At 38.7% G+C, this 12551-nt stretch overlaps 1 protein-coding gene across 1 annotated transcript; it reads right to left on the minus strand.

The window, feature by feature from the left end:
• Positions 1-9558: 9558 nt before the first annotated feature.
• LOC114310102 (uncharacterized) lies at positions 9559-11257 on the minus strand. The gene has a single exon (XM_028256011.2). It carries the CDS (start codon positions 11019-11021, stop codon positions 9747-9749), a length of 1275 nt encoding a protein of 424 aa, XP_028111812.2. The 5' UTR covers positions 11022-11257; the 3' UTR covers positions 9559-9746.
• Positions 11258-12551: the final 1294 nt, after the last annotated feature.

Genomic DNA, 12551 nt, shown 5'->3' on the forward strand with positions numbered 1-12551 from the left:
TTTTGATCCAAACTTAAATGGAGAAGCCATAGCCTTAGAACTCGACCTTGCAGAAGAAAGAAGAGAAAGAGCACTAGTCCACATCGCCTCATACCAACGAGAGTTAATCCGAAAATACAGCAAAAAGGTTCATCCAAGACAATTCAAGATTGGGGATTGGGTACTACGCAAAGTAATGGGAAACACCTTGATCCCAGGAGACGGCAAGTTAGACCCAAATTGGGAAGGTCCTTATAAGGTGGTTGGGTTAGCAAGCAAAGGGGCATACCACCTAGAAGACAAGGATGGCAAGGCAATCCCTAGGCCATGGAATACGACCAATCTCAAGTTATTTTACTTTTAGTTTTTCTTTTTCAAACATATGTAATTTTCTCTTCCTTCAATAAAATGAGAAATTCTTTTTAGCACAAGTTATTCCTTGTAAAAGTTAGCTTTAGTAAAGATTAGGCGCATTGCAAACATTTTTTCTAAAGTTAGCCGGAAAAACTAACTTAGAGGTTGGCTGGAATAAACCAACACCCTTCCTAAGCCCAGGATAAGGATCCAGGCTGCAGGACATTTTGGTCGGAATAACCAAATACTATAAGTTAGCTGGAAAAACTAACTTCGATGGTTGGCTAGAATAAACCAACTCTTGTTACTCTTCAGCCGAAGTAAGTGCAAGGCTGAAGAGTGGTTGGCTGGAATAAACCAACACTTGTTACTCTTCAGCCGAAGTAAGTTCATGACTGAAGAGTGGTTGGCTGGAATAAACCAACACTTGTTACTCTTCAGCCGAAGTAAGTGCAAGGCTGAAGAGTGGTTGGCTGGAATAAACCAACACTTGTTACTCTTCAGCCGAAGTAAGTGCAAGGCTGAAGAGTGGTTGGCTGGAATAAACCAACTCTTGTTACTCTTCAGCCGAAGTAAGTGCAAGGCTGAAGAGTGGTTGGCTGGAATAAACCAACACTTGTTACTCTTCAGCCGAAGTAAGTGCAAGGCTGAAGAGTGGTTGGCTGGAATAAACCAACACTTGCTACCCTTCAGCCGAAGTAATTGCATGGCTGAAGAGTGGTTGGCAGGAATAAACCAACACTTGTTACTCTTCAGCCGAAGTAAGTGCAAGGCTGAAGAGTGGTTGGCTGAAATAAACCAACACTTGTTACCCTTCAGCCATAGTAAGGGTATGGCTGAAGTTGGATTGACTGGATTAAGCACTTTGTACTCCTCAGCCGAAGTGATTATATCGGCTAAGGAGTGGTTGGCTAGTAATCGTAGTTTAACCAGCCAAAACCGAAATAACAGTTGGAGTAACTGAAGGCATTACAAAGTACAGACATTCATATCAAAACCGAAGTTAGAGTTCAAGAAAATTTCCATTTCATTAAAGGTCAAAATAAGTACAAAGCACGGACCAAAGCCCGGTTACAAAGACGAAATAAGAAAAAGAAAAAAAGTACAAAGTCAAGAAAAGAGCTCTTGTATTTCGGCGTCAAAGGCCGCATCACCATCAACTTGAAAACCGGTTTCAAGGGGAAGATCACGCTCGGTCACCGGGTTGGTTTCGGTTGGAACCACGGTTTCATTTGGCTGTTCGATAGGTAGGTCATCCACCATGGGCTCCAACCGAAGTGACGGGTCTGCACTTACAACCGGAATGTCTTCGGGGGCAGAGGAGTCATCAGAGTCTGAGTCCTCCAGAAACTCTTGTTGCAAGGCGTCTGCATACTCCGCAAGGGACTTCGGTATAAAGTAAGCTGGAGGGTCGAAGACCTCGGTCTGTTGATCATGACCGAGCTTCTCCACAGCCGCCCTCCAGCCGCACTTAAAGAACAGCTCCTTCGCGGCGTCGCATTGTTTGACATAGGCGTCTTCTGCCTCCTTGTAACCTCGCTTGTACCCCTCATTTTCGGCCGCCTCCACGCTCTTTTTTAGTTCGCTTATTTCGGTGTCTTTTCTCTTCTCAAGCTTCACCAACTCCCGCAGATATTTGTCTTTCATAGCGATGGCCGCTTTCTGCCTCTCCGCTTCAGCCGAGCTAACCAGATCGGCAAGTCGACCGTTCTCTGCATGAAGCTCGGTCATTTTCCTTTCGGCCTCCTCTAGTTCGGCCGCCTTTGCCTCGGCTTCCGCCATTGCTTGCCTTGTGGTTTTTCGGAGTTCTTGGACTTTCTTATAAGTGATGTTGTTCTTCTGTAAGGCCTGACAAAACAGAGACTTCTCTTAAGCCGAAGTAAAGGTTGGAAAATTCAAACAAGAAAAAATGGACAGTTACTTACCAAAATCATGGACTTGGATGCAGACCGAATTGACTTCATTTCGGTGTTCAATTGCTTTAAGTGGTGCTCCATGTCCTTGGGGAGGCACACACTTTTGGCCAGGTTAAAGGCCAATTGGTGATCTTTTTCAGCCACGACCGAGTCAGTAGCTTTGATGTCTCGGTTGATTAAAGGTCAGCGGCGGAGCCCATTTCGGAGATTCGGCTCGGTCAGTTTGCTCCGGTTGGGGGGAAGGTTGAGGACTTTGGGGGATGGATTCAACCTCATCGACAAGTTGCTGTTCGGTCGATGTAGATCGGGCGCGCTTGGAAGGGCGAGATGAAGAAGGCCGTTGAGAGGGGAGGGCCACAACGGCAGGCTGCGCCTCAATAGTTGGTGGTACTTCGGCTCTGGTTGTTGCGGTCAGAAGGGCCCTAACTCTGCTTTTCTTTGCCATCTCCTCTTCAGCAGTTAATGGGACAAGTCGTATTTCGGGCAAGGTTGGGTCCGGTTCTGGTGCTTCCTCAAGAAGGAAATCGGTTACTCTTGCTTTTCGGCGACCGCTATACCGATAGGTCGGCTCAAAGTTTAGAAGCTTAGCCCAACTCCTTTCTTGACACCGTAGTGCGGCTCGCAAAATTGCAAGGTTGGGATAGCTATATAGGGAACGGAGGTGAGCGAAATCTGCAAAAAAGAGAAGTGTTAGTTCGGTCAATAGACTAAAAACCGAGATAACATACAAGGAAGAAGACCGAAGTTAAATTACCAGGCTCTCTCTTTTTCCAATTTATAGGTCGGCCAGGAATTTGGGCTTGAAAATCCTCAAAGTTCCCAGAGACCCAGAAGAAATCATCGTCGTTAAGATCTTTGTCCGGTGTGTGTTTAACTATCTTCTCTCGGCGGCGGCGAATCCTAAGGTAATAGACCCACCCAGCATCTTTTGAGCCGATGGAGTATTGATGGAAAATTTCGGCCAGGCCAAGGTTCAGTCCGGTTTGGTGGTTCAGTGCGGCTATCCCCATTATAATACGGTATGTATTGGTGGACAGTTGGGTGGGGCATAATCTAGTCTGCCTAAGGAATTCGCAGATCAACGGTTGGACAGGAAACCGTAGTCCGGTTTCTATTATGGATTGAAGGGTAAAAGGGACGAAGCCTTCATTTTCCCAAGGAATAACATCTTTTTTGGCCAACGTCAGATGGACGTCATTAGGAATTTGGTAATCTTTCCTAAATTCGGCCATGCCACCAGGGGTCTCAACTAGATACCTATACTTACCCATCTGATGAATAATTTACTTATAATTTATATCGGTGCAAAAGTCGTGCTCAGTAGCTCGGTTGAGCGCACGCAGGAGTGCCTGGGTAACCTAAGTCTGCAAAGTAAAAAACAGAGGGGGTTAAAGCACTGATCAATGGACCGTGCTACAATTTAAAAGCAAGGTATAAGAGCCCTACTTCGGCCTCAAAAAGCTGGTTCTATCTCGGTTCATCGAAAGGTTTGGTAGCTCGGTTTGGGCAGGTTGCTCAGTAGACCGGTTTAACGTCTAGGGGCAGCTTTCTGAGTTCAGTCTAAAAAACTAAGAAAGCTGGTTTAGCCCCAAGGCCTAAATCGGTTGCAGTATGAATAAAGTTACTTCGGTTAAGCCTCTAGGGGCGACTTTCTGAGTTCGGTTTAGGAACTAAGAAAGCTTGCTTGGCCCCAAAAGCTTAGTTCGGTTGAAAACCGAGGTTCCTAGTTTGGTATATTCAGACTTCGTTCAGTGATCTTATTTCGGCTAAAGTAAATCAGAAGGTTATTTTTTGAAGCTACTGTTGTCTCTACAAGTTCTAGTTCGGCTATTGACCGAAGTGATCTACCAATATTGGACAAACAGTATCCTAGTTCGGTTACTATGTGATTTTGGATCTAAGACTGGTTTTTCTACATAATAGTTCATACACACATGAAGTTCTACTAGTTTTTTCATAAAAATACGGAAGCAAAAGCAGCAAATAGGAAGAAAGTGTTGGCAAAAAACATACAAAACAAGATATACAGTTGCATAAAATGAATGTAAAAGCAAAAACATGAAGGGAAAGTGGATTTGCTTACCAGAATTGAATAAGGAGGGAGTGAAGATGAAGACTGTCGCAGTAAAGAAAGAGCACGAACAGCAAGAACACAGAGAGAGAAGATGAAGAAATGACAAAGGTGAAGGGACCTAGCCTCAGGGCGTGTTTTTGTTAGAAAGCCCAAAATTTGGGCGGGACTGTTCAAAATTCACGAAGTACGAAAGACGGCGTGACAGCCGTCCTCAGTCTATCAGAATCTGCCACGTGTCATTGGAATGGGAAGCGTTACAGACGCTATGATTGAAGAGACGTTTTTGACCGGACAAAATGGAGCCCAGAGTAAAATTAGCTCGGCTTAAAAGATCGAGAGTTTTTAGCTCGGCTGGAGAGGCTAAAGTATTTTTAGCTCGGCTGGAAAAGCTTAAAACGACGCCAGCTCGGCTGGTGGACTGGTAATCTCAATCATGCTATGCAGATGGAATTAAGGGGCAATTGAGAGGGTAATTTTTGGTAACAATTGGGCCGAGCTATGTGATAGGCTTTGTGGCCCAAAGTGCCAAGGACTTGGTGAAAAGGCCGCAAGGTTACTCCGGCCCAGGAGAGGTATGGTTACTCCGGCCCAGGAGAGACAGGGTTACTCCGGCCCAGGAGAGACAAAGCTACTCCGGCATAAGAGCGACAAAGTTACTTCGGCTCGGTGACTATAGAGGTACTTCGGTCCGAAAGCAACTTGGAGTTATGCCGGTCTTGGGGCTATACCGGTCGAAAGTCGCTGGTTCGGCCTAAAACCGTACTATGGGTACTATATGGAAAGCCGAGATAAGAAAGGGAAGACAAAAGAACCGAACTATGAGTGAGTTCGGTCCATTCAGTGGCTCTGCATAGCCAAGCTTATTTCGGTCATATGATAGTTCGGCCAAAGTAAAAACCATCCCACTTGGTTTAAGCAGTGGGGGAGGGTGTAAAAGGATAAGCATTATCCTTAGGAGTATGAATCCTAGGAGGACTCTGCATGGAGAAATAAAAGTCCTACTAGGATTATGCCACTCGAAACCTATAAAAGCTCACAAGCATCACCTTGGAAGAGGTAATTGAACACAATTCTTTCTGAGAGCATAAAACTTTGTCTATTTGTCAAGCTTACTGACTTAGGCATCGGAGAGGTTTCCGGCACACACCCGCCGGCTAGCTCACGTTTGTGTTTTCAGGTGATAAAGCGACGTCGTACGGAGGAGCGTGGACTTGGTCAACAGGATTATACGAGGAGAATTATTTCCTCCCCGTACACCTCTCAACTCTCACACCCATATATTATAGAAAAATTTGACTATCTAAAGCCAAACCTCATTTTTTTTTTCTCTCTCTCACTTTAAACTGTAGCGATCCTAATTTTGTTAAGTTATTATTTATTATTATTATAATTATTATTATCTTATTTTATTTTTTTAACTTTATTAATTGTGTGGTTTATATGAGAATTTAGTGTGTTGTTTAGTTAATGTGATATTTAATGAATTTAATGTTGTAATTAATAAATTTAATGTGTTATTTAACTAATTAATATATTTATATTTGTTATATAAAAAAAGAGAGAGGTGTTATATATCGATATTTATATATATTTAATCTTATATTTATATTTATATATATTATAATGTATTATATAATACAATAGTATATAATGGTGTATTAGGTTAGAAAATAGATGAGTCAATCAAAGAAAAGTGAATCGGAGGCGCAGCGGAAACTGAGAGGAGAGAAGAGAGAGATGGCATGGAAGAAGAGGAGAGGAGAAAAAAAAAAAAAAAAAGGTTAAGGTTTTGTTTTGATGGCTCTATTAGTTCTCCAAATATTTATTGGATTTTCAAAAAAATATTGTGAGTACAAAACTCACTTTTCTTAATTTATGTTTAATTCGCTATTTTATTTATTTATTTATTTTTATTTGTTTGATGTTAGTTTGATTTTGTTTTACATAAAGATGATAGATTAATTTTAATTATTTTGATTAGTTGTGGATATAAGATTTAGGGTTTATAGATGATAGATTGATTTTAATTATTTTGACTGTAGTGTATATAAAGTTTAGGATTCTTAGAAAAGTGATTGATTTTAATTACTTTGATTAGTTGTATAGGTAAACTTTAGGGTTTTTTAGATTATTGATTAATTTTAATTACTTTGATTAGTTGTGTAGGTAAAGTTTAAGATTTTTAGATGATTGATTAAATTAATTATTTTGTTTAGTTTGTATGTAAGGTTCAAGGTTTTTATATGATTGATTGATTTTAATTATTTTGATTAGTTGTATATGCAAGATTTATGGTTTTTGTATGGATTGATTTTATAATTGTAATCATACTCATGATTATATAAAATTAAAATAAATTTAGAATCTATAGATATGGGTTAGAGGATGGATTGATTCATTGTTTTTATTTACTTATTTATTTTATTTGATGTTGGATTGATTTTGTATTTGCATGTAGTTGATGAATTGATTTTAATTAGTTTGATTAGCTGTGTATGTCATATTTAGGATTTTTATATGAATTTATTTTATGATTGTAATTACACTTATGGTTGTATAAAATTAAAATGAATTAGGAATCTATAGATAAATTCCTTATACTCCACCATGACTCCATGGATTGTTGTTTTATTTGAGTGATGGTGAGAAAGAATGTATAAAAAAAGTGAGGATTATGAGATTTATTTGAATGCCTTAGGCTCGGCATTGTTATGTTTATTCTCATATGTGAGATGTTGTGTATATATATATATTGTTGTCTCGTTCTCATGAGTAGACGAGTGCTTTGATTTGCGTGCGTACGTATATGCTAACCATCCTGGGAGTGTGAGTCAAACTCGGGACGATATCCCCGTGCAAGTTTGGCTTCAGAGCGGTGTTAGATATACGGGAGGCACATGAGATATATGTGTAGGCCGGAAGGGGAGGGCCGAAGTGGTGGAGTTATGGTACAAAGAATTTAATTATGAATTTATTAGTATAGTGTAATTGGTATTGATTTGTACATGATAGAAAAATAGTAATCGACCTCAATAAATTATGAAATTTGAGTAGAGGCATGCATACGTGATTTTGGACAACTTTTGTGTTGTACCCTTTTATTAAAAAGATCGATTAGAACTTATAATCGGATGACCTTGGTTATTGTCGGTTTGATTCATTTTGGTAATGCAGATTTTATAGGTTATTTTAACCCACGAAACGAGCTCATTTTTATTGGTTTCATGCAAACTGAAGTAAAACATTATTCTGCACACTTTTCATGTTTTGAACTTTTTCAAAAAAAATCATCTTAAAGCAATTTTTGTTCGTTTTCAGCTTTCAAAATTTTTCGATTGAATTCCGTCAAGATTTTTAGATCAAGGTTTTCTCTTAACCTGTTCAGTTTCGGTTAAATTCGTTCGCATTGTATTTTAGAAAATTTGATTCTGTACAACTTTCGTTCTTTGAGTTTTGGTCAATTCAAATTATTTAAGTAGGAAACAGTGCATTTTTATACTTATTCAGCGAGTTACTTATGATTAAATTATACTAACTTTATTTTTTTTGCACGATAGTGGGTCTTACTAACTTTTTATGCAGGACTGACCCACCATATTTTTTATTTCTATTTTGTCTATTTTATAATCAATTTATATTTCGTTATGTACGGACAAGAAACTAAATGCCACCGTATCTCGAGAAACTACCTATTCGTCTCGGTACGGTTGGAACTACTTGTCTTGTTCCGTAACAAGAAATAATGTACTTTTTGTTTGTGTCTGGTGGACACGTGGGTGTCAATTCTTGTACTTATACCAGTATACCTGTATACTGACCCGTTTTGTCTCTTGACAACTCGGGTGCGTTCTGTTTGAGCGCAGCTGAGCTTCATTTGCAGGATTAGTTGGGGCTACGGTGGTGACTTGGATTTACGATAGTGTTAGACCTGCCGTTTGGACTTTTTTTGTTTTATTGAGCTTAGGATTGATATTAGTCTATGTATTTATTATTCTCTTTATGACTTTAGTATTGGAATAATTTAGAATGGTTTGTAACCGTACTTTATTTAAATTGTTTTGACTAGTTGTTGGCACTTAATGTTGAGGTATTTGTTAGTAATGAGATTATGGTGGATGGTTTAGTTGGTGTTTTAGTTTTTTTTTGTTTCACCCCTAGAATTTGGATGATGGAATATTGATTGGGGTTTAGTCCTAATTTAATATTTAATTGTCCAAATTTTGGGGCGTGACATAAACTCTCTCTGCGTGCCCAGTTCATCAGATCGTCCACCTTCAAGAGAAACAGATTGAGATGGATCTGTGAGGAGATAAATAGAGTTTGATCAGAGTTCAAACTTCAAATTTGATTGCAAAGCCCAAGACGAGAACTAAGTTGAAACTTTCCATATTAGTCTCATTATCTCATATGTGAGTTTGATTCAACCAAGTTGAGCTTCGGAGAACAACAAATCGTTCCGAAGCACAGAGAATGAACCCTAAAGGCGAATCAGATGAAGAATTCAAAGCTTTGTGCTTGTGCTTTCTCCACTGCCGAAATTCCAAATAGACGAGAGAAAGAACTTTCTTATCTTTATTTTTAACCATCATCATCATCATTTCTCTCTCTCTCTCTCTCTCTCTCTATATATATATATATATATATATTTTCATCCTCAATCTCCATCTTCCTCTATCAACTGGTTCGTTCTAGATCTTGTATAGTTTTTTCGATTTTTGAAGATTATTGAATCAAGGCTCATTTTTCTTCAAATTTTCCAAGGTACTGTTGACAGATCTTGTAACACCAGCCAACGTATGAACCATGGAACACATTTTGCTTGAGGTTTATGATTTTCAACTAGAAAAGATTGTGAGTGAAATTTCTCTGAATTGGAAGGGGTAATTTCTCTAGTTTGAGTGAATTTCTCTGGGTTGGAAAGGGATTTTCTCTGAGTTTGAGTGAATTTCTCTAGGTTGGAGTGGGACTTTCTCTAGATTTGAGTGAATTTCTCTGAGTTTGCTAGGCATTTTTTCTAGATTTGAGTGAATTTCTCTAGGGTGGAGAGATAAATTTCTCTGATTTTGAGAGAATTTCTTTGGGTTGCAATCAATTTCTTGGTGAGATTTTCTCTGTGAAGTCGAATTTTTTCTGAATTAATTTAAAGAACTTTAGACATTCTTAAAATATTGAATATCCTTCTACGTTATAAAATGTTAATAATAGGGATCCTAAAAAAAAATTTCAATAAATAACTTAGCTCACAAAAGTAAAAATCTCATTAAGCAAGACTAACATTTCTATTTTCATCCAAAAAAACAAATATAAAAAATTAAAAATTCAATTTTCCCTAACATGCCTAAACATGAAAGTAAAGGATACACGTACGAAAACTAGAGATTGTGAAATATCACTTTTATCATCGTCACAGGTGATCACACAATTCAAGGAATCACAGGATCAAAACTCTTACACTCCATAATCGACTTTTGTTCCCCACCCTCACAAAAGAAGAAGCTCACCGGACACCAGTACAAGCAGTTATCTCCCAACCGCACAGTACCCGAACCCGAATTCCTCATCCGTATCAGCGGACCCGGTATGGGTCCGAACAAGTAGTTCCCACCCAACAACAGCCTCTCGAACCGAGACACCCCTTGACCCGGCACCACCGCCTTGAGGGCGTACTGGGTCGGAATCATACCCGATAACTTGTTGTTCTCTAGGGACAGTGCCGACAGTTTCAGCATTGAACCCATGAACAACGGTAACAACCCGTGGATCTGGTTATTACCCAGGTCCACTGCCACGAGCTCGCTGTTTTGACCCGAATCTCCGGGTACTTGAACCGACTCGAATTGGTTGAAGGAGAGAGTTAGTTGTTGAAGAGATGGGTGTGTAAAGAGACCCGAAGGAACCGACCCGGATAGATTGTTGTGACTCAGGTCCATTACTTGTAGATATACCATATTGGACATAAGATTCGCCGGAATATTCCCTTCGATTTGGTTGTTTCGAACGGAGAGTTGGACGAGGTTGGTCGAAAGAGTCGCCGGAAGTTCGCCGGAGATGGCATTGTCGCTGAAGTCGAGGAAGTAGAGGTTGCTGAGTTGACCCAGATCGGGAAGCACGCCACTGAGTTTGTTGCCTTGGAGTTGGAGCCTTTTTAAATTCTTGAGACCGTTGAGAGCTGATGAGATTGTTCCCTGCAGGTTGTTGTTGTCGAGGAAAAGCTCTTCGAGGGTAGAGAGAGAAGCAATCGAAGTGGGTACTGAGCCGGAGAGCGAGTTGCGAGAGAGACTCAGTCGTTGGAGGTGAGTGAGATTGGAGAGCGAGTCAGGAATCGAACCCGTAAAGAAGTTGTTGGAGAGGTCTAGAATCAGGAGGTAAGGGAGGTTCCAGGAGGTGGAAGCGAGTGAACCAGCGTAACCCGCCTGGTCGAGAACGAGTTCGGTGACTCGGCTGTTGTTGGAGACTAGGACGTCGCATCGAAACCCGCATGTGAATTTGTCGGAGAAGAGATGGTCGCAGGGGTCGAGGGTGAAGTCCCAGGAACTCAAACACGAGCCGGGACTGAGTGAGTTAGGGTCGAGTCCGTTCTTGAACTCTTTCAGTGTCTCAATGTCTGCCCAGTAAGTGGTGGAATAGGCTTGGAAGAAGAACTCTGCAACTGAAATAAACAGAATGAGTGAAGATAGAGAGAAACAGAGACTGCCCATTTTTTTTAGTTTCACCGTGAGCTTCAACACCGGAGCGTGCAGAGGTCTAGAGGTTGAAGACAACAGAGAGAGAGAGAGAGAACAGGAGAGATGGGTGGTGGTTTGTCTTGTTGTTCATCACGGGCAACTGTCAGAGACCTCTGTTGCTGTATTTATTCCCTTAAATTTGGGAATATTATTTGGCTTCTCACAAGTGATTATTTGGATTGGAGGATCCAGTTTCAATTATTTTAGAATTATTTTAACTTTATTTTATTATCAATAATGTTTTGTTTTCCGATTTTTTTTTTTCTGAATTTTTTTGATTCAAAACGATGTCGTTTTAGATTTTCTTATCTATAAGATATATTAAAATTCTCTTACCAATAAGATAATTTTCATTAAATAATTTCCTCGTAAAATGAAATTATCGTTTAAAACGACGTCGTTTTAGATACAGGTTAAATTCGAACTTAAAAATTTTCGAGCCACGTATCATTACTGTTTTACTATTTTGAATCGTTTAATTTTTAATCTAAATTATTTAGGGATATTTATCAATAAATTTTATCTCACAAATAAAACTTTTAATTAGTTTCAAATTTGTTCTATTGATCTATTAAGGCCTTGTTTAGGAACAGATTTTTTTAGTAATTTTTGGACTTTTTAACTAAAATATGATGTAAAAAAATTAATATGTTTGTGATGATTTTTTAATTTTTATAAAAATATGTACAAAAAATAGAGAAAATAGAGAATCTTTGACTTTTTTATATAAGTTGTTGGCTTTTTAATTTTTTTAGTAATTTTTTGACTTTTAGACTAAAAAATGATATTGCCAAACGAGACCTAACTCCTATTAGTGGAAGGTTTTTTTCCTGTATAGTCCTATTTTTATTTTGATAGTATTTTGATGGATAACTATACCCTTTTTATTAATGTGACAGATATGCTATAATACTCTAATGTGGCAGATATTAATATGACACGCTAAAAAAATTAAAAACTTCTTACTGTACCTTTCCCAAATGTGAAAACGTGGTGGATATGATATGACACTCCAAGACTTTTACTCCAAAAAAACTAAAAACTCCTCACTGTATTTTTTTCCAAATGTAACAACATGGCGAGTATGAGGTGACACTAAAAAAAAAATTAAAAAATTTCTTAGTGTATTTTTTTTTAAATGTGATAACGTGACAGGTATGTCACAAAAACTTTGTAATGTACTTTTTCCAAATATGAGAACGTGACAAGTATAATGTGACACTTTAAAAAAAATAAAAAATCATTAATGTACTTTTCTCAAATGTGACAACGTAACGGGTATGATGTGACACTTCAAAAAAAAAATCTTAAGTGTATTTTTTCCAAATGTGACATATGACGCTCCAACTTGACGGGTATAATGTGGCGCACTTAAAAAATTAAAAACTTTTTATTGTATTTTTTTTAAATATGACACTCTAACGTAGCGAGTATGATGTAATATTAAAAAACTCTTTAGTGTATTCCCCCCCCCAAAAAATATGACACTTTAATGTGGCGGGT

This window comes from Camellia sinensis, chromosome 1 (assembly GCF_055761805.1).
Source record: "Camellia sinensis isolate YWXY chromosome 1, ASM5576180v1, whole genome shotgun sequence".
In the NCBI taxonomy this organism is placed as follows: domain Eukaryota; kingdom Viridiplantae; phylum Streptophyta; class Magnoliopsida; order Ericales; family Theaceae; genus Camellia; species Camellia sinensis.

What these genes read in the sequence shown, in the direction of transcription:
- LOC114310102 (XM_028256011.2), bottom strand. Translation starts at nt 11,021, where the DNA reads ATGGGCAGTCTCTGTTTCTCTCTATCTTCACTCATTCTGTTTATTTCA.